The following is a 26,954-nucleotide window of genomic DNA, read 5'->3' on the forward strand; positions in this document are numbered from 1 at the left end:
GCAGGTTTTGCACCTAACCCCTGACTTTGTGCTTGGAAAGCTTGGGGTGAATGTGAGATAATCTCTGTAATCTCAAATACAATTTGTTTGGGGTTTTTCCTGTTTGTACACTTCAACAAGTTAATGAACAATTCAGTTATTCTAAATAAATCATAATATTCTAAATAAATCATAATATTCTAAATAAATCATATCCTGATCATAATTTATGGATGGCCAAACAGATCATTATAAACATTTTCATATAAATGAAATTTTCATATAAAACCCCCCAAAAACTCTAGCCACAAATACCCCAAAGAACGCATAAGAGAACAATGCAAAATTTTACTCTGTTCATCTATATAATGGTGTGATCTTGCTTCTCTTGTCTTCCTTTCTCACCCGCTCTTCCTTCTGTGGCTTGTCTGCCTTTGCTCTAGCCGGTTCTGTACAGTAGTCTCTACAGCAGACATTGTAAAGCACAAAATACAACGATGGTAATTTCTGAAGTGCTTTTGTGCTGCTATAATAGAAATTGTGAGAAGTAAGTGCTGGATTTTTGATTGGAATATAGTGCTGGATTTGGTCCTGAATAGACTCCTGGATTTGGATTCAGAAAACCATGAAAGTATTTCAACATCTTGCATGAATTTCTTAGAAAGCTAAAATATGACTCTGCAGCAGCATGGATCAAAAGAAAAGACTAGGCAAAAGTTCTCTTCCAGAGTCTCAGAGTAACTCCCTACTGCAGGGCTCTCATCTCCTCAGGCCTGTGGCCACCGCCACCGTGAAAGAGCCCTACACATGCACTAAGAACTCAAAATTGAAGATAAATACTACCCTGGGAGGACATTTTTAAGGCAATGATAAAAAGAACTCTGTTTAAACACAGTGTTTTTTAAAGCAATGCATCACTTCAGTGAGTCTGTCTACAATCTTTTGTTTAGTTATGCAACACTTCGGAGCCAGCAAGGTACCAACATCTAAATATTTATGGAACTTGGCAACTTCCGAAAATTGGAGGGCAATGTGAAAGTGCACGCTTCTTTGAAACAGAAGAGTTTCTCTCCATTGGGTCAAAAGAGAGTCTACAACAGAGTGTTCATTTACTAGATTTAATTAAACCTTTGAAAGCATTCCAGTTCTCTCCTTCACCACTATTTAGTACATAGCAACTTCATTTAGCTCATCAAAAATAGCAGCTTTTAGAAAGAAGGGCAATTACAACCAGTGACAGGATGAATCTTTTAAAAGATAAGTAAACAGGTAAACTATGGGGCATTTCACTGCATCTCTTGAACTTTGCAAATGGAATCCATATCCAGATGCAATTTATGCTTTCTGAACCCTCCCTCTTGATGACACCAGAAGTCATAATGCTACAGCTTGTGCAGGAGAGACACTGGCAATTTGCTCCTATCCTTCTGGCCTTTTGATTTTATAAACGTTCTGATGGTTTTTTTTAATTAGATATATTTTGCATATTACCCTGAAAAATATTTATAGAACATTGAGCTCATCAAAAGAAAAGCGATAAAATACTTGTCATTAGCAACCTCTAAAAGGACAGCCCAGAGATTTCTCTAGGTCTAAAATTATGTGGCTGGTCCCCCAGCTGGAACTTTAAGTCCTTGGGAAGATATATGCAGGAGAGAACATAACATAAATCACTGGTTTTCCTTTATGTTTACTTTCCATATTACTGACTCAAATTGATCTAAGCCCTAAAGAAAAAGACTCAAAAGATACAAAATCAATGATGGACTGATGTCACAGGTTATTAAAAATATTCAAATTAAACCAGACATCTTTAAAAGCCATAGGCATAATATGAAAGACTCATATTCAGGCTTTCACTTCTGCTAGTGTACCTGAGCATTGTACTTTATACCATGTTCAGCATAATATACGAAGAAATATTAGGTCATGCTGTATGTTTTCATACCATGCTTATAAAGAGCCTTCACGGTTACGTATCTCTTTGCTGTATGCTCATAACCATGGGAAGAATTTTTCACATTTTCACAGGATCTTGTGTCTAGATTCTCAGGCAAGGAAAATAAAAGCACCTGGAACCACGGAAGGCAATGGGATATCTTTCTCTTAAGGTCAATAGGGCCAGGATTTTTTTCTTGACTTCTTAGCCAAATATTATAACAGGAACCTCAGAAGTGCTCGAACCTATACAATGAGGCCTTAAGAAGCACTTACTCCTTGTTGTCACTTCACTTCCAGTTGTAGCTGATGGAGTGTGAAGTGTAGGAGGAAGCAATGTTTTAAATAGTTACCCAAGTGTTTTCAAGTTCCAAAATACAGCCAGTATTACTTGAAAAATAAGCATTTACTGGGCTTTGGAGGGACACATATCTTCAAATACACTAATTTATATGATATAACAATATAAATCTTTCAAAACTGTTTATGCTAAGAAATCCAAATAGAAGCCTTATATATACAAGAACTGCGAAGACACCCTTGCACATATGTTTACTGTGGAGTGTTGCTGTCTGTCTGCCCATGAACTAAGAGAGCTTTTACCAAAAAAAAATAATTTAAAGTTATTATTGGGAGGAATTACTGAGAAAATCCGTGAGTGACAGGCAAAACAGCCCACAAGACTGGGATGCTGGTTAGCTAGTTATGTATGCAGTTAGAATACACAAAATTGTAGCTATCTAACTTCATGAACTATTATTTATTTCACATGCAAATAGGTTTCAGCTCTCAAGTGTGGAAACCCTGGGACAAAGAAAATTCTTGTGGTATTTTTTCCCTAGAGGGAAATGTCATTGGTACGCTCCCATTGTAATTCCAAAGAAACTCTGAAGAATCAAGAGGTATGAATAATTCAAACAAGGTTCCAATTAGCTGACAATACAAGCGTAAACGAAGCATATTCTAATTATTATAGAATTAAAGACTGCCAAAAGCTACAAGCTAAAATACAAACATATTTCTATTTCAGGAAGACTGTTCAGATTCAACTTTTTGAACTTCACAGCTTTCATGCTGGTCAGGATGTCACCTGAAAGAATCGATAAGAACTGCTTAGGTAAACAAATGCTTTAAGTTGATATAAACTCTTCAAAAAACAAAAATTATTTGTGATTAGTTTGTGAGATTGAATACAACCAAGTCCCAACAAAAAAAAAAGTATCTTGGACTGACTCTGAAACTGAACCCTGCCCAGACTAATTCATATCCAGACACTGGGCCAACTTAAAATAAGTTCAACTTAAAATAAGTATAGCTCTGATTTATGTCATATGATCATCTGTTGATCATATGGTCAGCAGACTTCTCAGACTGGGAGTGTTTTAAATAATTCCTGCACATCAGAAAGCTGCCAAATAAATTTCTGTATTTATACGATTTATTTCTGCTGAAACAAAAATGGTTGTACTGTATTCTAAGGATTTGTGTATTAAGTTTCAGGTCACAGTGGATTTAAACAGACAAGTTACATAAAAAAAAAAAAAAAAAAGAAGATTGTGTTAATATTTTAATTAGCCTGATCAAAAGCCTTTCCATGAGAAGGGATTAGTTAATGCTGTTGAAATAAGCAGCCTTTGTGATAACTTGCCTCTTCTACTGCTAGCTTAAGCCAATTTACCTTTCTGTACCTTAATAGTATTACCTATAATAGGGTCACCAGCTGTAGCAGAGTTTATATTTAGAGTTAACATCAGTATTTAAGTCCAGTTTGATGTCGCCAAAATCTTTACTAACACAGAGTTTCAGCTGCCCGATCGTACCTCATGCCATTCCAGATCAGTTGGATCTGTGGGCTTCTGACGAAAGGAGCAGGTTGGCAGAGCAGTAATTGCAGTCAATGACAAAAACATGCCTACTCTGCACCCGGTCCCATGCCTGTGTACGTGACTGTAGGAGGCAGAAGACTTTTTCTGAGAAATCCAGCATGCTTCATCTTGACATGTCGTGGAATAAATGGTGATCACAACAGTAGTGCATAAATGAATACTGAAAGAGCAGGCAAAGAAGTACCCTCTAATACAATAAATTTAGATAATGGGGAAAAAAGGAGAATGGAGCAAAAAATTTGCCAGGGCCACTTGTTGTTGCTAAGTCACCTCTCTCGTTTTCAGAGAGGGACTATTGACCTGGGGGACCACTGCTCTGATGCAGTAGTGCATGCTCATTCACGTGTGCCAGCAACAAGGCATTGGGGAGAGGCTGTAGGTGGAAGGGATTTGCTACAGGGTTCAAAGAGGAATTTATTCTTTGAGTATAATTACTGCCAAATAAAAGAGCAAGGTTAGATGGGTTAGTGTGCATAAAAGTCAAGGAACTCCAAAATGGTGAGTCTGTAAAAGCCACTGTAAAATCAAGCAGATTTGGCATTCTTTCCATGAAACAGGCTAGCACTTAGCTGCAGCAGATGTAGGCAACTCCTGTTCCAGCAAAGATCAAGGGCAGAGTGAGAAAATACATCTGGCCTGATCATAGTAGTTTCAGTATGCACCTACTTTCTGTTCTTTCTCTTCATTTGCTAACATTATAATTGTATTATATTCTGGAAGCAATGCAATATAGCTGAAAAAAACTTTTTCTGGCATCAAAGTTTTGGTATATTACTTTCCAGCTGGAGAGCAGGGGGAGGTTTTCAAGTCTTTTTTAATAAACTTAACAATTACAAATGTAGAAGGACAGGATGGGTTTTGTTACCATGATGGTTTGTAATTAACACACTACATTGTTGGGACATTCTGTGTTACCTTATTATCCTCCTGTCTTGCAGCTTGTTTGCTATTAAGGCCAAGCTTTGAAATACTGGGCAGGTAGAGCCACTAAAAGATGATTCAGTGAGAAGCACTGTCACCTAGGCATAACGTACCACACAATACCTCCAAAAGCTTGACAATTTGTTGGACAGTGTTTATTTTAATTTTAAGCACATGTAAGCACTTAAAGTTACAAGAAGTGTGTCTTCTTCCCTCCCTTCTGGAGCCGAATTCACAATGCAAACCCTGTTCCACCCTAACATTGCTGCTTACAATCCCTTTCCTTTTCCATTAATTACAACACAGAAGCCACAACTTGTTGCTTTCTGGCACCCTCTACTGCTTTACACCTTACACCACAGACAGCATTTTATGGACAGTTGCACAGTTCCTGTAGCTCCATTAAAACATCTTCCCAGTAGATGGATTTCCCAGCCCAACCAAATAAAAGATGATGATATTCATATTTGATGTGTGCCCTCATTTATTGTTTGCAGATGTCAACGCTTAAATGTCAAAATACGTCTAGTACCTCTTTTCTAAACTCAATCTGGACTCACCCTAAGGAACAGAGATAGTAGCTCTGGCAACGCTGTAGAAGAGTTCATCAAAGTTCCCAGACTTTCGAAGCTCCCACAGACCTTCATTCACAAATGAGAGGCAGAGAGTGGCTTAAATGCCTTTCAAAGTGTGTAAAATCATTGGGGGTTCATCAGAACTACACAAGGTATTTCACATGGATGTACGTCCATGTGTGTACGCTACACCTCGAAACACAGACCCACATTGTTTCTTGAGAGCCTTGCATGTTATTGAAGCTGCAGAATTGACCGTTGCCAAGATAGGCAGTGGCAGATTATTTTAGGATGAAGGATGAGTGAGAGACCTTGGGACTCCGCTTCAATGTTAAGAAATATTCTTTTGTGAAAAGTCTAACTCTCGGAGAAAATTCACTGCTTCACAGACATAGAGGAATAACCTTTCCGAACAAACATACAGCACACAAAATTATAAGACAGTCTAAGCAGAGGTATTGTAAAGGGAGTGGTCAGAAAATCTTTAAATAGAAGTAAGACCTCAACTATAACCATAAGAGAACTGGCATTTTGCCACAGTTCCAAAATAATCAGACATTTGATAAAAATCTAGAAAGCTGACAAAATCTCAAAATTACCAAAAAGCCTTGTTTGGATATACTGTAAAATAAAACCACTTCAGAGGCATTGTTTATTTTCTTGTTCAGCTTAAATATGCATTTTTGCTGTTCAGCTAAACATCACGCACTTTCTTCTCTATTTTTAAATCCAGTAAACATTCTAGACATTCCTAGTATTTATAACATACTCTCCCTATAGAAGATGATAAAAATACACCATCATGAAGCACACACATTTACTGTAATCCTGCTGCTGCTATGCGGGAAAAAATGTATTAATGACTATAACCAACAGGTGCTTTCTAAAATACATGTCACAGTCAATTTGTGTGTATGTATTTTAACTGCACGTTTGCATGTTTGTGTTAAAACTTTTCAGTGCATTTCTATTAATGGAGGTTTCAAGGCCACTTATTCATCACTTCTTTGTCTAAGCATCTGTATCACAAATATATATTTGACCAATTCCAAAACTTCAAGGAATGTTCACATGACATTTTTGAGGAAAAAAAAAAAATCAAACAGAAAGTTGAAGAGTGTAGAAAGCTAACTACAGATGGAGGAAAATGGGGAGACTGTTGACTACATCTCTTCAAACAATCAATACTTCAAAGTGTATGTCACCCACTAGTCTTCAAGCATACTTCAGTTTTTCATCTCTGCACATCCTCCCAATACAGTTTAACATGAGTTTCTGATCAAATGACATTCCTGACAAACACAGTTGAGAGATGGGGAGAAAAGACGGGTGAGGTGGGCATGCCTTAGTGGTATGGAGGTACTGGCATGTTCCAGGTATAGATTAAAAGAAGGGGGGGTTCAAGGAATTGCTGGGGTGGTGGGGAAAGGTGTGAAGGAAAATTGCTGGGGGGGGTGAGGTGGGGAAAGGTCTGAAGGAAAACAGTTGATTTTAAGGAGCAAAAAGATCTTTTTGTGATCAGCAGTCTTGGTCTACAGAGGCAAAATGTGCATAACCCTAATCCCAGCCCTAACCAAGCAACCCTAACCAAGCAAACCCAACCCTAACCTAACGTCTCAATAGATTTCATGGAGACTGATATCATCACAGTATAAGTACTTCTTATGACATGATTATTTCATTAACATCTAGATGAGTTATTCTCATGTGATTCCACACATTAATAGGAGAAGGAATTTGTAAGCCTAAACAAAAAGGCCAATAACTGCATACGATTTGTATTTAATGAATAATATACTTCTTCCAGCCTAGTAAAATAATACCCAGGATGTGTTCCTGTGGCATTTTCTTTTATGACTTCAGACAGTCAAATGCAAGTGACTCAGGGGAATGTGCATCTCACTGCCTGATGTGAGTGAGTAACTCTGAGCTGTTCTGTGAAGAGGGATTGTCATGAATCCTGTGGTCCTTTTAATGTTCTCAGATCTTCTCTGGATGTAAATAGAACTGCTTGTTTCAGTGCCGAATAAAGAGGTCTAACAAAAAGCCAAGCCAGAATCAAATCATATCAAAAAAGTGATGATCTGGTTGCCTTCTCCTGCCCTTCCTTTCCAAGCCTGTAACATCTTTAGACAGGATGGATGAAGTTTCCCATCCTTTATGCTCGACTAGATCTAACACTTGCAGCAGTTCTCACACCATTTCCTTAGCTTGCTCTCTCCCTTGCAATAAAAACATATTTGGCCTCCCACAAAAAGGCAACTGTTACTCTGCTTGTCTGTCCAGCTCTCACCCCATCTAATTTTTCTCTTCCATTTCTAGAGTTTTTAGAAATTTTAGAGTTTGTTCACAAAAGCAGTCAGAATTCCTCCTCTGCCAGTTTCATGCTAAACCAATTTGCCTCTCATCTTACTCAAACTGGCTATGTTAATAACATTAATAATCTCTTTTCAGCCAAACTTGGAACCAGAATTCCAACATCTTCATCCTTGTATGTCAATCATCTTTAAAATTAACATCTTTAACTTTACCCTTACAGAAATTCTGTCCTCTTTCCTTCCTTTATTCCCTCCATTCATATTATCACAATTACTCCCATAATGTATCCTTAGATGGTCCCTCATTATTGCCCTTAGTTTTTTTTCTTTTGGGGTGGCACACACCTCTATTTTTGATACTCTCATTTTCATTTTTACACTAGTCTTTATGTCAAGTTAATTTCATCTGCAAACAAAAAATAAACTTCAATTTCTATACTGAGGAGACGTTACTTCCTATAACTATTCTTCAATCTGCATTATCTATTTGTATATTTACACTGTAGATATACCTACATGCATTGCTGTTAGCCAGAGAATTTTTTAATTGTCTGGCATTCAGGATTATGCAGAAAAGCCATGGGCCCCCTATAAGGCATACACAAGTTTATAAAAAGGGTTTATTGATATCTAAAACAAAGAGGGAGAGTCCAGTCCTGAAGGTCAGCTTCTAAAATTTTGTCCTGCACTTATCATTTACAATTCAAGAGTTTGAAAGGGTTTATTTCACTCTCCAAAGTGTCCAGTGCCCTGAGCAAATTAACCGCAGTCAGGTATAACCTGATGCTCACTGTGCTGGTTCAACAGTGGCCACTTCCCCACACATGGAAGAAGATCTCGTACACATTCCTGCTGTAAACCCCATTTTTTCTAGGTGGTGACATGAGTACGTGCGTAGAAGACTTGATAAACATTTCTCAGTATTTTGAGCTCCAGGACATGACATACGACTTGTACGCCACAAGATTTCTCAGACTGCAGGAATAAGTTTCAGGGCCCTATAAACCTGGAGCAGAGCTAAATGAAAACACATCTTAGTAGTTACATTCCTATCATTAGCCAAGGAAATATGGGACACCTCAATGAGACAGTCAGCTTGAAGACTTAGTGGATGCCAAAAGAACCGTAAATGCTCTGAAGCCATCTTGTACATCGTACACTGCAAGTGGCTGCATGTGTCAAATGTGTCCAAGAAAGTCTTCCCTGGAGCAGCTGAAGACAGTCACTGGGGAAGGGTGTGGGAATGGGGTTGGTTCTCAATGGGAAGATCACGCTCCCAACCTACCTAGGAAATGAGAGGACTTGTCCAAGAAAACATCTTCAGAAGGATAGTTAAGACATGCTCCTTGCTATGACAGTCTTGGGCACTTTCCTGGGAATCCCAGTAAGGGTACAAGTTGAATGTAAATCACCTACCTAGTGAGAAACGTCAGAAAGCATAGCTAGTTCAGTAAAAAATTGTATGGGTCTACTTGAAACTACCATCAGAAAATGGGAAATCTGCATATCTATCATGTTGAGGAGCATCATTTCCTGCATAGATAAGCATCTACTTAGATCCTTTCATAATGGCGCTGTATCAGCCTTGCCTGCCTCACTCCAGAGCTGCCACTGTTGCAAGGTAGGATTGAATAGACTGGGAGAAGAAGTATTTGTCATCAGTGTGGCTCCAATGGGTATTTTACACATAGTCCTGAAAAAAGAGAATTGCGTGAGGCTTTACTCTGCCAAACCACAAGAGCTGGATTCAAAAATGCAAAATTAACTGGTAAGTAAATTCTCATGCAGGAGGGACACCAAAGAACATATAAGCTGTGCATTACCATGACAAATTCTTCCCAGGGAATGGGAAGCATGATACTTCTGCCACCACTTACAGTGTCCAAGGAAGAACTGCAGTTGTTGGGAGCTGGGTAACATGCAGGGCAAAATGTCCTCATAAAAAGGGCCTTCTGGCTAACACCCTGGCTTGAGGCTACACAAAGGTATGGATAATATGGGCAGTTATCAAGAGCAACTTGGAGCCCTTTGATCTATTTTATTGTCCAAATTCTGCTTGCAACAATGGGAACAGAAATCCAAGTGTGGACTTTTAATTAAGGCAGATCAGGGTCTACTCCAAGAGGTACCAGCTCTCCAAGATGAGAGGGTCTTTTACTTTACCCAAGGAAGCCCATGAGAGAAAGTTCCCATTGTAACACAGACATGACTGCTCATTGCCGGTGTGACCGGGTCCTTTATAACACACCTGGCAGAGAGGGAGACTTGCAGAGCAGAGAGGAATTTTAAAATGATACTGGAAATTCCCATGCTAAGTGTACACAAGAAGGCAAAAGATAAGGCATTCGATCTGTATTGCCAGGAAGTTGACAGGATAGAGAAGAAATCATGCTTACCAGCCTTCTCATGGCTGTACACATCCTGTGCACAAAAGGTAAAGGCCCCTCTGTGCTGATTTTGGTGTTGTACATGGAAAACTTCTCTGGCAAATAAAAATAAGTATGTATACTCCTGATGTGGGCATGCCAAATAGGCAATGATCTGGATTACAATAATCTAGAATACAGTTATAGTGTCACTGGAAGGAGAATCTTTTCTCTTTCTTTGTTCCGGATCTGAATATTCTCTTAGAAATTAAAATTATCTTTCTAACTAGTTGCCAATTCAAGCAAAACTCTTAATATTCCTCTGAACCTTTCCACACAGTCCTTTACCTAACACCCAGGCATATTCTTCAAGTCTGCTCTCCCCCAAACACCCACACACAAGCTATGACTATGTCTTGCAGATTCTTTCTATGTAAGGCAGCTAAAATATGAGCTTTCCTATCTATAAACACAGGAAACCTCACTCAGGAGCTCAAATTTAATTACTACCATTTTTTTTCTCTGGCTTTACTGAGATCACTTCCCTAGATATCATGCTGTGAACCTGTCATCCTTTTCTAAAAGTACTTTTATTTTTTCCCTCTTAAGGCTACTCCATTATCGAATCCTAGATACCCCTTACCTACCACAGAGGACAGGGAAATGAGTTTTTGACTCTGTCCTGCCCATATGGTGAGAAGCCATTCCTTCTGACCACATTTTTAAACAGAGACTTTTACCAACTAAGGCTGTTTTCTCAGGCCTCTTATGCAACCTGCATCTTCCCCAAACCAGAGTGATCTATGGTTCAGGCTATTCACTTAATTTCTGAAAACTACATATGTAAGCATGCACCGTGGAAAAAGAGCAATGAGACTACTGTCTTGTGTTCCATTCACTTAAGCACACCAAACCTGCACAGCTGACAAAACTAGAGTCTCTTATTGCCTGGTATTTTCACAAAACTCTCATAGCAGCCAGTCAGGAAATCTGTGAAGATCCACTGGTAGCCATGGGGTGACAGTCTGAATTTAAACAAAAGGGGGTTGCGCAGGTGTCACTGTGGGAAGAAACTGGCCTGCACCTGAAAGGAGCTGGGATTACTCTTCAAAACTCAGGTTGAATTTCCAGTTGTAAGGGACCATATTTCTACACTTAGCCAAATTTCTGTATTTATTTCAACACGTCACACTTGTGTAGAAGGCTCACCTGGAGCTGTTCCAAAGCACAGAAAGTATATCTTGAATCCATAAAGCCAATCTCACCAACAACTGCACCAGCAAAGCCAGAATATTCTTACATACTTCAACATTGTGCAGACAGAGAGAGGTCACACGTGGGCCCACTTGACGGCGAATGTAGGGATGATATTTTCAGGCTTGCCAGTCCTCAAAGAGCTCCATGTAACCATACCCCACACATTTTCATTTGGAATTCTATGGGCCTTAGTAGAACCTACAACACTTACTTTATACAAAACTATTCTGTTTTTTGCAAACAATTAGACACAGAATTTAGCCACAGAATGGTAATGCTGATATTCTCGTCCTTGGCTTTTGACATTCCTGGATAACGAGGGATGCCACTCAACAGTGTCTGCCCAGCAACATCCCTGTCAGAGGAAATCTGAAGGCAGGTGTCTATACTGAAGGGAAGTATACATACTGTGGGGCAGGTATACCCTGTGGCACACTTAGTAGCTTCGGTTTCCACCTATTCATCCTGTCCCCAGGCTGACTCCCTGCTAAGGAGAGATTTTCATCCACCTCATCCCCTTGGAACCTTGGCTTCCTTCCTCCGGAGAAAAGCTCAAGCATGTAAGCAAAGAAGGAGCCACTGAGGGCTTTTGTGGGACTACAGGAACGCTACGCAATAAATTACAAAGCAATGTCTACCAGTATAGCCGTGCTCACTTTGTCCTACTTCAGCTTCAGGCTTCACACACTTCTTTAACTATGTCATAGAAAGTTCTCTCTATCACAAAAATGTTCCCTGGTGTGTGATCACTCCCAGAGAGTGATTCCCTTACACCACCTTCTTCTTGTTAAAGTACATAATTTTTCTTCAGTCTCATAGAATAAAGCAAAATCACTGGCATTTTGTGGACCTTTTCTAAAACATTTTTAATTTATTAACATATTTTTAAAGGCATTATTAATGAAATCAGGTACAATGTTGTAGAAATGATCTTATTAGTGCTGCACATAGTCACACTGATTGCCACTTTTTACAGATACGCTGCTACTCACCCAAAGATGGTGTCAGCTCTGCTAACTGCAACTTTTTACTGCATGTTTATATCCATTTGGCAATGTGCTACAGCTCCAACACCTTTTCCAACTCCCTGATTTTCAGGATGTGGTAAGCAGGACCTGTATTTTTATTGAACTCAACTCCCTCTGTTGGACTGCAGCATGTCTGTATCCTAAACCATAAAATGTGCCTTTGAAGCATACCTTTGGTTATATAAACTGGTAGAAAACTGTGCCAAAGATAAGATTGACAAAATGAAAAATAGTCTTCATTAAATGTATGCAACTACATTAGGAGCCTTTTAATAAGAAGAGTCTCTCCAGCCCTTCGATAACTATGAGAAAACCCCTGCTACTAACTACAGGTAAGAATGCTTTTGTACATAGATGTGTACTGGCATAGACAGTTCTCATGGGAAGTAGCAAGAGTAATTCTAAGGAAGAAAAAACAGCTAATAAGACAACATCAATCTCTGAAGGAAAAATCAACTTGAAAAGCAATATACTAAAAATTTTTGGCAACTTTGAATTTATTTTACCATTTATGCAGCTGAAAGCACCATAGACTGCATGAGGAAAGAATAGAAACATTAGTTTTGTAAAAGTCTCTAGGGACAATACTGCAAATGTCACCATAAAAAGATTTTCAGCTGAACACTTTTTGATTCTCTTGCATTTTCTCTGACAACCCCAGGATGGATTAAATTTGATACTCTGTATGCTTACTGTATGTTTGATATGATCTGTTTAGAAAGAAAACACTGGAGATCTTCCAGTGCATTTTTAATATATTCAGAAAGAAAAAAGAATTTGAATTCTTTCTCTTTGGACCATTAGAGAAAAGCTTCATAACGTATTTCCTACCCAGGACACTACCTGCTTTTTCTAATGATTGGGGAACTTACTACAAAAATTAAAGAAATAAATGGCTTATAAAGAAGCAGAAAGGAATTAGCTTTTGGTTCTATCAAAAAGCAAACCTTGAAAGACTATTATCTTCTAAATAAAGATGATTTGAGGTTTTCTTAATTGATAGACTTACAGAATAATTCATACAAGGAAAAGATAGAAATGAATGTGGTATTATTTTACATTGAAGGGATTGAAAGAGATGATGAAAAAAAAGCTGAAGTGCCACATTCCTCCTTGAATGCATAGCCATAAAGAAAAAAATAGCCAAGACAAGCAGAAGACTCTATATGATGCTGTAGACAGACAAGGTATGTTATAATACACAGTTTAAAATCCTTATTATCTTTATTAAAACCATTCATAAGAAATACCAGAATCTTTTTACCACAGTAGATTTACCCAGCAAAGAAGCAAATTCTTGCCAATTCTCTCACAAGTTTCATGTATTTAAAGTTTCTGAGATTTGAATATGAAATAATTTATTCCCCAGTACATCTCAGGTTCTCAAATTCAGTGTGCGACATCAAATGTACGAGCATGATGACAGCCACGAGGATCTTGGTAAAGCTAACTATGCAGAAACTGGCTGCTGCTGGGATTCACACGTTTTCATTTTTGTGAACTTGGACCTGTGGAGCCAGTTCAACTTGTCTGCAAGTACTTTATATATCACTGCCAAGATGAGCAGAGAGTGCAAGACATTGCAATAGGCCTAACTAAAAGAAAACTAAAAAAGCAGCTTTTTATACATATTTAAAATAAACATTAAAAGATGTTTACAAACTAAGGTAACAGCTGAATTGAGATGCCTTAAAAATCACTTGAAAGATGAAGCCGTTGGCCAGAGGAAAACCAAATGGTGAGTGGAACAGAACTTGGGAATATTGGTAGTGATGAATTACAAATTGATATCAATATCATCTACAGGCCATATCAAGTGTTTCCAGCAGCAAACAATCCATGTCAGTGCTCTCTAGCTTCTTTTAAGCTAATAAAATGTCTTAGACATCACCTCCTGGGAAGGGTATCAAATGGCAGATGAATACAGAAAACATTTCTCCCTAATTGCAAGTTATGAGAGCAAGGATCATGAAAACATATGTGAAAGAAAAGGGTGGCGGGATTCTTGAGGTTTAATAACTAAAAATGTTAAAATGAAAGTGGTGAATGAATGGCTAACAAACATGCTATAGGAATACCATGACTGTTGCTGGTTCAATGGCTGATGTTTTGACAAATCCTGACAGGACATATTGCTACATCCTGGCATATGTCAAACATGTAAACCAGCTTTGACCATCGTTACATTTTCTTTCTGCACATTACAAACACCCAAGAGCCCACTGCTACAAGAAGAAGAGAATTGGCCTATCGTTAACTCACCAGGCTAACAACATTGAGCACTGCCAAAGGGAAATTACCTGAAAATGCGATAAGATGGTGCCTTCAGCTAGGCTAGGTCGGTGCACAAGCCAAAACAAACAAATGGAGAGCAGACTTAAAACCTGGGGTCTCTGAGATGCTCTGAGAGGAAAGCTGACAAGTTTGAACTACTTCAACTTCAGTACATTTTAAATTTCCTAGCTCCGTCGAAGAAATCAGCAGTATAAAATTGGTACGTCAAAAGGCAGGAAAATAATTTGATCAGACTGTAGAGACAAAACAATGCAGTAAAGAGACCAAATCAAAGAAGGATGAAAAAATATATCTATTTCTATCAAGTTAGAGTGGCTAAACGTGATGCCTTAGCACTGTGCAAATGCCGATGTGTGACTACATACAGGAGCATTTGAAGCGCCTGGTTTGACACCCAGAGCACCCGAGCCATAGTCTTTGGCCTGGCTGAGCTGAGAGATGGGCTTAAAGGAGGAGGAAGACGGACACGAAGAGATTCCCACAGGTACTGCTGCAGCACGGGCATGCATCGACCATGCTTCCCCCATAACTGCAGCAGGGCTAGAAGTGAAATCTAGAATCCCTGTGCCACGTAAAGATTTACCTATCAACAGGGAACGTACCCAAATGTTGTCACTTTGGAGATGCAAACGTTGCTAGTGTGAATAGTTCTCTCTGCAGCTCGGTTTTCTCTCATGGAAATGAAGCTTGATAGACATCAGAGTGGTGGGTCCCTGAGCAATCCTAGATGGTCACTAACCAGTTACATAACCTCAGGAAATCATATCACTTTTCTGTGCTTTTGTCTCTTCTTGTTTGTCTTGTCTGCCTGGAATGGCAAGTTTTAATGTGATTAAAGTAGAGAGTGATTATCTCTCGATCTGTGTGTGTAATATTAGAGTTCCACGCTGGAGTTCCCAACGTTCTCAGCTGGGGCCACTAGGTGCTGCTGTAATATGAGTAATTAAAATAATAACTATTATTAAGGAAATTGCATATATTCTTACTACAGGCTATTTCAAAAAGCCTGAAAACCAGAGAAAAAACTCATTCTAAACCTGCACATTTTTTGAAAAGTAAGAACCGAAAGACCCGATTATTCACTTCACTGGTGCTCAAAATTTTTCCTTTTACCTTTTGCAGCTTTGCACAAAAAAGCTGCAAACACCTTCCCCCTTTAAAAAATACGCTGAACAAATGCAATTTTTTCCTACTCCATTTCCATTTTTAAGCCCAGCTTCAGCAGCTTGTTATTATGCAAGCTCATCCAAATCATTATACTCTAAAATCCTTGCCAGCTACACAGTCGTGCACCTTATTCACGTACTATTTGGATGAGAACAGAAAGGCAAAGTCCTCAGCAGGGGGGAGCATGACTGGAACTGCAAGTGATTCAGTAAATGCATGGTGATGTTACTGAGGCTCAGATTTTGTACCTGTCTGTTCCAGAGCCTTCTAAGGAGGCTTTATCTTATTTAATGTAGTTGACTAGCCATAAACACAGTACAAGATTAATAAGACTCCGTATGAATCACAGTCACAAAATGCTTCTTGCCTGAGAGTATGAAAATGTCTTTAAGCAGCTGCCAACTCTAGCTCAGAGAGCTATATGACTAAAGTGCTATTTCTGAAAGTCTTGGAGTCAGTGCATCTAACTGGACTTTACAGTGGACAATCCAAAAGGCTATTTATATTCAAAAATAATTTGGCAAGTCTTGTTCATCAAACCAGTTTTCCAGACACAAAGACTCCACTTAAAAATTTGTTCTTGGATTTACTGCCCTTAAAAATGAAGTTAAATGAAATTATCTGGATCATCAGAAGAACAGGTCTGCTAAGGCAGTTCTGGATTAATTGGAAGTGATGGAGTTTTGCTGCTGGGTTACCTCAAGACCCAAAGTTAGCGAGCACAGAAATGAAGTGACAAACACTAAGCACATGTGGAAAAAAAAGTACCGGGAAAACTATATGAGAATTAGGACTTTATGGTAAACGTGGGACAGAATATTCACAATTTAAATAAATCATTACTAAAAAGCATCTTAGGAAAGCGCAGAGGTGCCAACACAGACTAAAAATATATTTTATTCTTACCATTTGAGACTGGCTCCGGGGACAGCCATTGATATCTTCAACCTTTTCATTTGCTAAACAAAAACAGTGAGGAGAAAAGCAGAAGTAAACAATGAGATAAAACTTTCCTTTCCACCCCCTGGCCAAAAAAAAAACCCCAAACCAAACCTAAAAACCAAAGGAAAAAAAAAAAAAACCCAAACAAGAAGAGCAGAAAAGACACAGCAATAAAGTGCACAGGGTTTTGTTGACACAGAGCTCCTTTCTAAGTAAAGCTCAGTCGTACAGTAACAACACTCTTGTTAGCAGCAGTTGCTTCCACATGCCAAATCATGCAAAGGGGGAAGTGCGAAGGAGGTCGCTGCTAATTCTTCAGCCCCTGCAAAATAACTGCTGACATGAAATCTTCCACAATTGTCTTTGCAGGGTCAGGATACAGTTTCAAGGCATCCCAGAAAGTATGAGCCACTCCAACTAACAAAATGCACACATGGGAGACATATGGTTTAATGGAGCATTCATTTCTGACAATTCAAAGTGTGTAAGATACAGTTCTGGCCATTTAAAGTATGGTTAAACAGCCACTTCCAAACATGCTCACATAAACATATTTTTTAATTAAGACAAGGATGAACCACACAAATATCAGAGACATATGGACCCAGTCAAACTGTATTATTCAGGGTTCATCTTATTGTTAAATACATTCAACTTGAATTATATATTCCCCCATGCAAGGAGTCAGTTCGCAGTGCTTCTCTCAGCCCTGGTCTTACCGATGATCTGGATGATTTCTGCTAGCAGAACTCCATCTGCAATGTCCTGTTGCAAATCCTTGATCAACCGCTTGTGGCCAGATTTTGCTAGGTAGTGGTTAGCCCAGTCAGTGTAAATCTGCAGAGCAGAGAGGGAGGGCAAGGGGGAGAGGGGGAAGAGGGAAAAGAAGACAATAAAAATTCTTAAAACAAATGTTGGCTTGCACCAGAACTATTCTGGATCACATTCCCATTTAAGAAGTCAGCACCAAAGGAAACAATTTCAACGTTGTGTTTTTTGCCTTTTTTTTTCTTTTTTTTTTTTTTGAAACAGCCATGTCCCTCCCCCTGCCATTCTCTGGTTTATTTTAACTTCAAATGATTCAGGCTGTTTCATGAGGGTTCAAACTTGCTGTGACCAAGCAAAATTCCCCTTATGACTGTAAAGGAAACTCCTGTCGTAAATCAGTCACATCTACCGCAATTCCACCTCCCACCGTGTTTCTACCTCTACGCACGCCCCACCACCAACTTTCACGCTCCGGGGCTGCCTAAGAGAAAGTGATAGCAGAGACGCGCGCCTGTGTTTTGGGAAGAGTTCATCGGGTTGTGGCTGGTGATCCGGCGCCTGGCGATGTCTCTGTGACACTTTGGGCAGTAATCGCCGTGTCCCGCCGTGCGGGGACAGGTCGTTCGTCCCCTCGCCTACGGTTCAGCGTGCTGTAATGTGCACAGAGGAGACTGAGAGCGCCAGATGTACAGTAGTCTCATCGCTGGAATTAGAGTATATATTCTGGAAATATGCTGCGTCCTTTCTCCGCCAAAAGAGGGGGGGGGGGGAAGGGTGAGACTGAGCAGCACCAAATATTTAGCAACAGGCAGCGCAAAAAACGGCACTTATTAACAAAAGCTTGAAAAGGACCAGCTGAACTCCATCCTCCAAATTAAGGGGGGGGTGGGGGGTGTGAAGAAAGGTTGAAGGCATTTCATAAGGCGTATACGTACACAGAGAGAGCATTTGGTAACACACGCAGCAGCCACACGAGGGGAACCAGGTTCACTTAGGGGGAGGTAAGAGGAACAGACACGTTCCCCTACGTACGGACCGAAGGAATCGTGCAGCCCGAGAGGTGCTCCCACCATCCAGGGTGTCCCAGCACCCAGCGTGCAGAGGCAGCTCGGACCGGCGGAGCGTGGCCCGGGGGTGTCACACAGCTGGGGGGTAGCAGTGGCCCTCGGCAGCCGGCGCTGGCTCCCTTTTGCGGGGTGTCCGTGGACTCTCTCCTCACCCCAGAAAAAAGACTTGTACAGAACCTCCCGCTATCATGGGATGTTACCACTGAGAGAAGCATACCTGTACAACAGCATTACTGCATAAGCATATCTAATAGCTAAGGTTCTTTCTCTGCTGAGGATATTGTTTGAAAATGTTGAAACTGCACCTCTTCCATAAAAACAATATGAGCTCACTTTATAAACATCCTTTTATTTAACCTCACAGACCCTTGGGAGGAAGGGGTCAGAATCCCACTTTGTGAACAGAAAAACAGAGGCCAGAGCCATTAACTACTTGCTTAGTTCACCAAGGAAATCTGTGGCAGAGCCAGAGAGGGAAAGTGGATGCAATTCCCAGTCCAGAGTCTCACCCAGAGAACCACCATCCACTTCCCACCCAGGGAGAGTATCACTGCTCAGTCCACGTTCACATCCTAAGGACTCCTTCGCTATCCGAGTACCTTTGTCACAGATTTTCTCCCTCTTCTAAAAGAGACAGAGAATTGTAACTTGTGTGGTCTGCCCTATTTCCTCCCATATTCCTGCAGGTGGATCACCAGCTGGTTTGCCATAGCTTTCTTGACAGCTTTAGAACTTTAAATAACTCCACAGAATTAACCTGTGGAAGCGGATTCAGCTTTCCCACAGCCAAAGGATGCTGCTGTTAGATGGGGCCCTAAATTTCCCTGTGGCACCCAGAAGTCTGCTTCAGTCACCTGTGTTTTCACCAACTGATATTCTTTTTTTGCTATTATAGATGAGTGACATGAAAGGCTCCATTAAAATGTTTTTTAAAGCCAACTGTAGCTAAGAAAGTGTTTCTTCAACTGTATAACCATATATAATGAATGCTAATGTGGAGTCTCTAAAGGTTGTATAAACACATATTTAGAACAATATGAAATCATGATGATAAAAGATGCATACCACACCTATAGCATCATGTGTTCCCTACTACTAGTATTTCAACTTCAGTCATTCTTCTGAAGCAATGTCTCAGAAATATTCTCTGAGCTATTACTATAAGCAGAACTATTTTCTGTATTCCAGTGAAACTGATCCACTGGAACATACAGAATTTAATACCCACTAATATTATTTTAGGTTAGTTTCACATTACAAATAAAAATACTTTACCAAGCATTTCCTTTTTCATTTGTCACACCCACACATAATCTGGTGCACCAATCCTAATTTTGACTACAATTTGAACTATCCTCTCACTAAGCAGCCAGGGATATTTCATTCTAGCAGCTGCTTTGCAAGTATCTAGTATTCAAAGAATGGACTTCACACACCCATCCGCCCCCTTCAAAATTTTCTTTTCTCATTAATTTAAAAGTGACAAGCATAAAGAATGTAAACAGTGCTTTGTAAACAAAGGTGGATAATCCACATCATACCAAAATTTTACTAATGGTCAGTATTTTGATAATAATGCGATGGCAGAAAAAAAATACTGGGAGGAGGCAGTTGTAAAAGAGTTTTTTCACTTCAGCAGTATTCTAAAAAAAAATTTTAAAAGCTGAAGAGTTGTTGATGGAGACAATATAACAAACCAACACCCCGTTGGCAGTGGAAAGTCACATTTAATTTCCACTTTTTCTGTAGGGATCATCTGTAGGTTCCCCCCTTCCCCACAGTTAGCTCTTCTCATTCATCTCATTCTTTCGGGGACCCAACTGCTCAGGAGTCAGTTTTAAAAAATGAAAAGCATGTAGACAGACACATGAATTTATAAGAATGTACACACGCCACTATATTCTTTTTACATGAAATTCTCTGATGTGAATATCATGAGAAATAGAGAATCCCCCTCCACAGTTTTTAAGTATCAGTGTGACTATGCACCTTTTAGAAATCTTATCTTAAACTCCTCAGGGAAACATGAAGTGACAGTGTGCATCATCACTGACAGTACTCAGTTGGCAAAGGACAGAAAAGTCACCCAGAACAGAAGATAAAAAATCAGTAACTTAATGCAACAGGCTGCTTTTTAAGGATGCTCCTCCTTCATTGGGTGCTGAGGACCTCTAAGGAGGAGCTGTGCGTGCTGCCCCTCTTTTCAGACCTAGCAATAGCTCGTTCCGTCTCGCCTTAATCGTGCAGTCAAAATCCTCCGATCTTAGCTTTTTCTCTGATGAGGCTGTTTCGGAGAGGAACCCAGACACGAGGGTTAGTTGTTGCAACACTTCCTCCCCGCTGCAGTCACCCTGCCTCGCAGCTCCGCGCTGGGCCGGGCTGCTGACTTACTCATTTCCTCCCCAAATTTCCTCTCCTACCACCCTGTTTTACAGGCACGTCCGACCGGGGAGTATTTCCACTTCAACGCCAGGCTCCGACCGCGGACAACGTACGGGAGAGCCGCTCTTATCTGCGCCGTGGAGGACCGGTCTCAGCAAGACGATAACGGAACAGACCCAATCCTGTGTTTGTGTGGTCCGAGCCCCGTCCCGGCGCCTGGGGATTTAATTGCTCGCAAGATGAAACAGGATTCGGCGGGGCAATCCGGGCTCGGGCACAGCCTGCTCATGTTAACGACGGTTTCCCCTAGCATTCCTCAACCGCTCGTCATGCTAACCTTCAAGAGAGTAGAGGAAATAAACTCCGATACCCAAATATAGTTACGAACTTCACCTCGATAATTCACACGTAGCTGTAAGGGGCACTGCCGAGCCGCTTGGCAGGATCCGTAAGGAAACAGTACACCTCGTAACGCCGTAGTTTAACGAAGTGAAAAAGAGAGAGGATCTCACAGGTTACTGCCTTTCTGGGAAAATGCTTTAATCATAAACCGTGTGATTATACATCAGGCAGTGCTATAATGCATCCTCTTTAAAATTAATACAGAAGTGTTACCACCCACAATCAGTGTCAAGTGGGAGATGTCAGATGGATTTCGGAAGTGCTGTCAGCCTAATGCAATAATAATGCATGACACTTCGTTAGCGTCTTCCACAAAATCATCTCAACATGCTTTCCAGGCACAAATGAGATCACTCCCATTTACTTATTATTTCTGTAGATGTAGGGAAACTGAGGTATAAAGGCTTTCTCAGCAGATTTTTTTTTTTTTATTATTTTTTTAATGTGGCTCACTCAAGAGCACACAGGGCTGGGAATACAACCCAGATATTCTGAGTTGCAATCATTTCTTCTATATGCTTTTTTATCAGGCAGTTTTATAAATAGGCTTGGTGGGAAAATGCATATTCCAAGAATCAGGATCCTTCTGCATAGTTTTGTTTGTTTGCTACAGAATATTGAGTTTCAGATCTGAAAATGGCCTCTTGTTGCTATCGAGAAGACCGCTTTCCATACTTAGAGTATGCCTCTGTCACTCCCTTATGTGCCAATGCTGCTGCTTAGGAAGAACAACAGTTGCTGCCAACTGAGTTATGCCAAGACCTCAGGACAGATTTCCATGCCATTTAGGAGGATAGGTTATATTTGAAAAATATATAAATATTTGTGCACTATATGAAAAAGTTTCCTTCCTAGATATGTGAAAATAAACAGAGAGTATCCAGTTCTCATCACTTGTCCTCTAAAATACTCTCTAGGAGACAACTGCCTCCTCATTCATTAGCACGAAAGAATTGAAATGCTGGCCCCCAGTGCTCACTCTCATGCTCTCTTCTGTGCACGATACCACCCTAAAGCCTTTGGAGGTGGGGAGGCTTTTTAAGAACTCCATTTCTTTTTAAGAACTCCATTCCTCAAAAGGAATCTTTAGGCAACTGCAAGCTTCCAACAGGTTTTTCTTTCCTCCTTATCTTGTGGCTAACAAAAGTTAGAGAAATGGAAGGAAAAGTTATCCATTACAAAAAATGTTGCTAGTAGTATAGCTGGGTTGCAATGGTTCACAGCAATATACAATACTACTTTTTAGCACAGCAGGACTCTGTCTTTTATTCTATGTTTGGATTATATCAATACATTTCATAATCTTTTTTCTTAAAAAAAAATTTGGAATCAAGGGAAATGAAACTATTAAAAAGCCCCAACACCAGAATTTTAACAGTCAGCTGAAGGGAAAATATGGCACTGTTAACTTCATAAAAGGTCTACGTGACTTTCTAATGTAACATATTTAGTCTGCTTAAAATGTTGCCATTGGAGAGAACTGAGAGTTGATAGCGCTTAGAGCTTTTCACCCATAGACGCTCGTTCAAATCACACTTGTAGAAGAAGAGATTGATGACTTGTTTCTGTTGTTCTCCAGTATGCTACAAAATGGGCCGTAAAGGCTGTATATCTGTTTTCTGGGCGGTTTTCCAGTGTGTGGCCTACCCTGGGTGTTGAATACCCAGCACAGCCAACAGAACAGTCCCAGAGTCCCTGATGAAGAGGATTTGCCAGAGGAGAGGGCATGACCACAACTCTACTTCAACGTAGCTATTCTTGGCTAATAAATTGTGGGTAGCAAAACACGTGTTGGAGAGTCCCTGAAGCTGCTTGTATTTATAAAGAGAAGCTGGGCAACACATTGACTAGCATTAGAATAGGGGGAGGAAATCAATGAGACGCCTTTCTCCTTCCCACTGCCTCTACACTAAGGAAAATTTAACTGGAAGGCAGGATCTGACCTTTTAAATATTTTCTTATTGAAGGTTATTTCTCTAGGTTGCAAAAGAATAATTTATTAGTTTCAGTCCTCCACTTAACAAGGAAAAGGGCTAACTTTGAAAACAATGGTTCACATTTAAACCACCATAAGAGAGAGATCAAGCATCCGATTTATGTCCGGATTTAACGGACTATAGAAAACACACTGCGACTCATTTGCTATAACGTAAAGCTGGGGGCTGGGGGTGGTACTTTTTGTAACATTCAGCAAATTACATGAGAAGAAAAAATATTTACACAATTAAAAATATATGGCCAGAAAATGAAACTAGAATGACTTAATTTATAGGCAAAATGGAAGCCAATGCATTTCATTTAACAAAATGAAATGAGTATTAAGTGACATTCCACAAACCCCGTTTCTAAATCCCACTGAGCAAATGAGAACAATTATGAGTTAAGCAATAGAAACCATTTAGAGGGATACATACCAATTAACCAAAATGTCAAAATCCCTATAATATGATTCTATTTTGTAAATACCAGCATGTATCCATCAACACTACTCAGTAATTTTCAGATAAAAATACAATTAAATAAAACTCCACTAATCTCAACTAAGAAAATGAGTAGAAACAATACTCTTCAACAATCACTGGCAAGGTTTAGATGACTTAGCCAGCTTTAAGGGGGCTGTTTTATATTTCCAAGCTTCACTTACAGTTTGTGATCTAATCACCCAAGTAACATTTGTACTGAATGTGCTCTCTTTCTTCCCATTTCTTACCAAATCCCAACTCAGAATTAATTTAATACATGTGTTTGAGGCCAATATTCACCAACGGCACAGGGGCAAGACTCTGGATGCATCCGTGCCAGGTGAAATATAACAGTACAAGCCTCTCTGAGTGGGTATTTGTGTGTAAGGTTTGCTGAGTGATTTGTACACTGCACAGTTAAAAATCCAGCTCTTTAAAGAATGAAATAACTCGCTCATCCTTTGAAAAGAATCATACCGATTTGCTTTACAGTTTAATCATATTGTGTTCTTTATTGCCTTATTGCAGCTACTCTTCAGTCCTGTGCAATAGCAATAAAGTACCACGGGAAGGAGCCAGATATTCATCCTGCAGCTGAGGGGACCCAACCACCCAGCTGCTTCTCCGCACACTTGTGCTGCTGCGAAGTGATACTCGTTAAGGGAGCAACACCACCACAGTTATTAATAGTGGCCTCGAGCTTTCGGAATTAACAGGAGACAACACGAAGTGCCACACAGAGCAATCCTCCAAAACAGCTAACCTTGAGATTTTCTGTTATAAATACTCTATGTACCTGCCTGTACAACTTTGGAATTATTTCTTAGAAATGTTTTTTAACATTAAAGTACATTTCAGCAGGCATTTAGTAAAAGTACAATAAAATACAGGAGCTATTATTCAGGACAGATTTACATAAAACTGATTAAAACTAATATCTCAGTTAATTTTATTAGAGCGAGGAAGACCAGGATTCCCTGCTGGGCCTAAGTGTTACACCTAGAGACACCACTCAGAACGTGAATCCGTCTTAGCATTTTAGTTCAGATAAGCAGTATGCTTCTAAAGGCAGTCTCCTATCACTTCTTGTGCTCTCTCAGAGATCCTTTTCACGTGAAATGAAACAGAGAGATGAGCTGCGAGAGGACTCTGAATACACCCCATTCCCTAACCACCATTCAGTCCATGCAACAAGACGAGAACTAATCCAAGCAACCCTCCACCCCCAAACTGTGTACCTTAGAGATGCTGGTTCCTTAGTGCCAAACTGGTTTTCCCTACAGAGCAACCCTTCCTGCTAATATTGACGTATGTCTGTCCCAGAAGCGATGGGGGAGAGGGAAGGTGTGATAGAAAAAGCTGCTGAGTGTCCTGTGTGGGGAGACACGCACCGAGATGCTTCTGTAAGCTGGTGTGATGCTATGTAGTGACAAATATAAGGGGAGGACGTGTTTGGGTCTTGAAAGTGGTGATGTGTGAAGAAATTAATTTGACCAAAAGGAGAGTGTGAGCATTCTCCAATACAAATAAATGAGTTGAAAAAAATGAAAGTCCCTCTTTCTCCTATATGTGCGCGCACGCTTGAACAACATCCGAGCCTGCCCAAACTGGCACGGCGGCCGTCTGACAGTTCCTGGCCCCTTGGAAGAAACAGGTGATCTGGGAAGGAGCACCCGGGCCAGTCCAAAGGAGGAAGGGTAAAAAGAAAGCCATATTTCTACTTTTCTGGGCATCTAGGATAGCAATTATGGCCCTCTGCACCAGAGGCCCCATTCCATTCCCCTGAATGAGACTTCCGAGGCACCGAGGCTGCATTAATCTTATGTCTCATACATCTCTTGTCACTGCCAGGATAAGTTTCATGGCTAGCCCTGCAGTCACTTTAATAAACAAACCCGCAGTAAGCAGAGGTAAGTTTTCTGTAAAGGGAAAAAAGAACTGAATTTGCACAGGTTTCCTTTGTGGCTCACCAATATCGTGACAACACCGAAGAACAGAGAAAAAACTTCTCATACGTGACTAGAAATCCTGAAGTAATTTGCAGAACAAAACCATCCCTGCTTTGTTGATTCCTTTTTTGTTCACAAGCAATAAGCCAGCCTTGGTACCAAGCAGACCATTCCTGGATGGAGCGGGCACATGCCTTAGCAAAGCAGCAACAGGACTCCTCACACGGAGCTGAGGAGATTCCACTGTGAAACTACTCCAGATTTTCCATCAAAGCTCATTTTAAGGATTTATAACTTGGACTGAGACATTCTTTCCACACTGCGATTTGGCATTAAAGAACTTGGCCCGGGGATCAAAATAACCCTCTTTTCCAGCACTTCTTTTTAAGTGTGGGAAGGCAAATTTCTGATATGTAAAGATGCAAAAATATTAAGACACACTTTTGTTCTTTTGTTGCAGGAAAACAGTGGCAAATAAGACCGCAACTAACTTTAAATATAAAGTCTCCATCTAGCTTGTATTTTTTCAGGCTTAGAAACTGATTTGAATTGTCTGGTTTCCTCTCCTGTGGAAGAATGGCTTTGCAAATCAAAATAAACAAAATAAACTGTTCTCTTTCTGAGCTACATATTTTAGAACAAGATACTTTAACTCCTGCTTAATTTTACTGCAGGCTTTGATGTTAAAAAGCTGTTTGTCACCAACTTTATAATTTTAATATCAATCAGTGTGTTGCACATTCAGCACATCAGTCAGGTGCCAAAGGTATCACGACATTAATATTAAGTAGATATGTTAATGATTTCAAGCATAAGTGATCTAGGCCTCTTCTTACTGTCATTAATTTCTGTTAAAACAGGTCTTGGTGGTGAATGTGTGCGTCGGAATGGTCACGTGTATGCAACCATTTTGCCTTTTGCTACCTAGCTGAAGCTTAGGGAAATGAAATTATGCTTACACAGATGACAGCCTATACACATACCTCTTCAGTTCAGGAAATGTAAAACAGTGTTTTAGGACTTGAAAGACTAAGGACGCAGGTCGCTACATTAAAAATACCAGTTTGGGACTTATTTCCCTTTGATCACCATTGAAAACACTGCCCCCAAAAAAAAGGTCTACCCATTCTGATGATAATACTTAAATCAGCCATCATCCAGCACAACAAATTTTACGTATGAAGTAAATTCTGCCAGACAGTAATTTTAAACAGCAAAGAGTTGATAATAATCTTACCATAATTTCTGACAA

At 40.0% G+C, this 26,954-nt stretch overlaps 1 protein-coding gene across 4 annotated transcripts in view; it reads right to left on the reverse strand.

Moving 5' to 3' along the window:
- NAV3 (neuron navigator 3) overlaps positions 1 to 26,954 on the reverse strand; it is a 275,195-nt gene that overhangs the window by 173,902 nt on the left and 74,339 nt on the right. For all 4 annotated transcript variants that reach the window (XM_075058235.1, XM_075058237.1, XM_075058236.1 and 1 more), the window contains exons 2-3: positions 17,392 to 17,509; positions 16,637 to 16,689 (exon numbers count right to left, since the gene is read on the reverse strand). In XM_075058235.1, the coding sequence (XP_074914336.1) occupies positions 16,637 to 16,689; positions 17,392 to 17,509 (171 nt within the window). The remainder of the gene's footprint in view (positions 1 to 16,636; positions 16,690 to 17,391; positions 17,510 to 26,954) is intronic.

Source organism: Buteo buteo, chromosome 26, assembly GCF_964188355.1.
Source record: "Buteo buteo chromosome 26, bButBut1.hap1.1, whole genome shotgun sequence".
Classification (NCBI taxonomy): domain Eukaryota; kingdom Metazoa; phylum Chordata; class Aves; order Accipitriformes; family Accipitridae; genus Buteo; species Buteo buteo.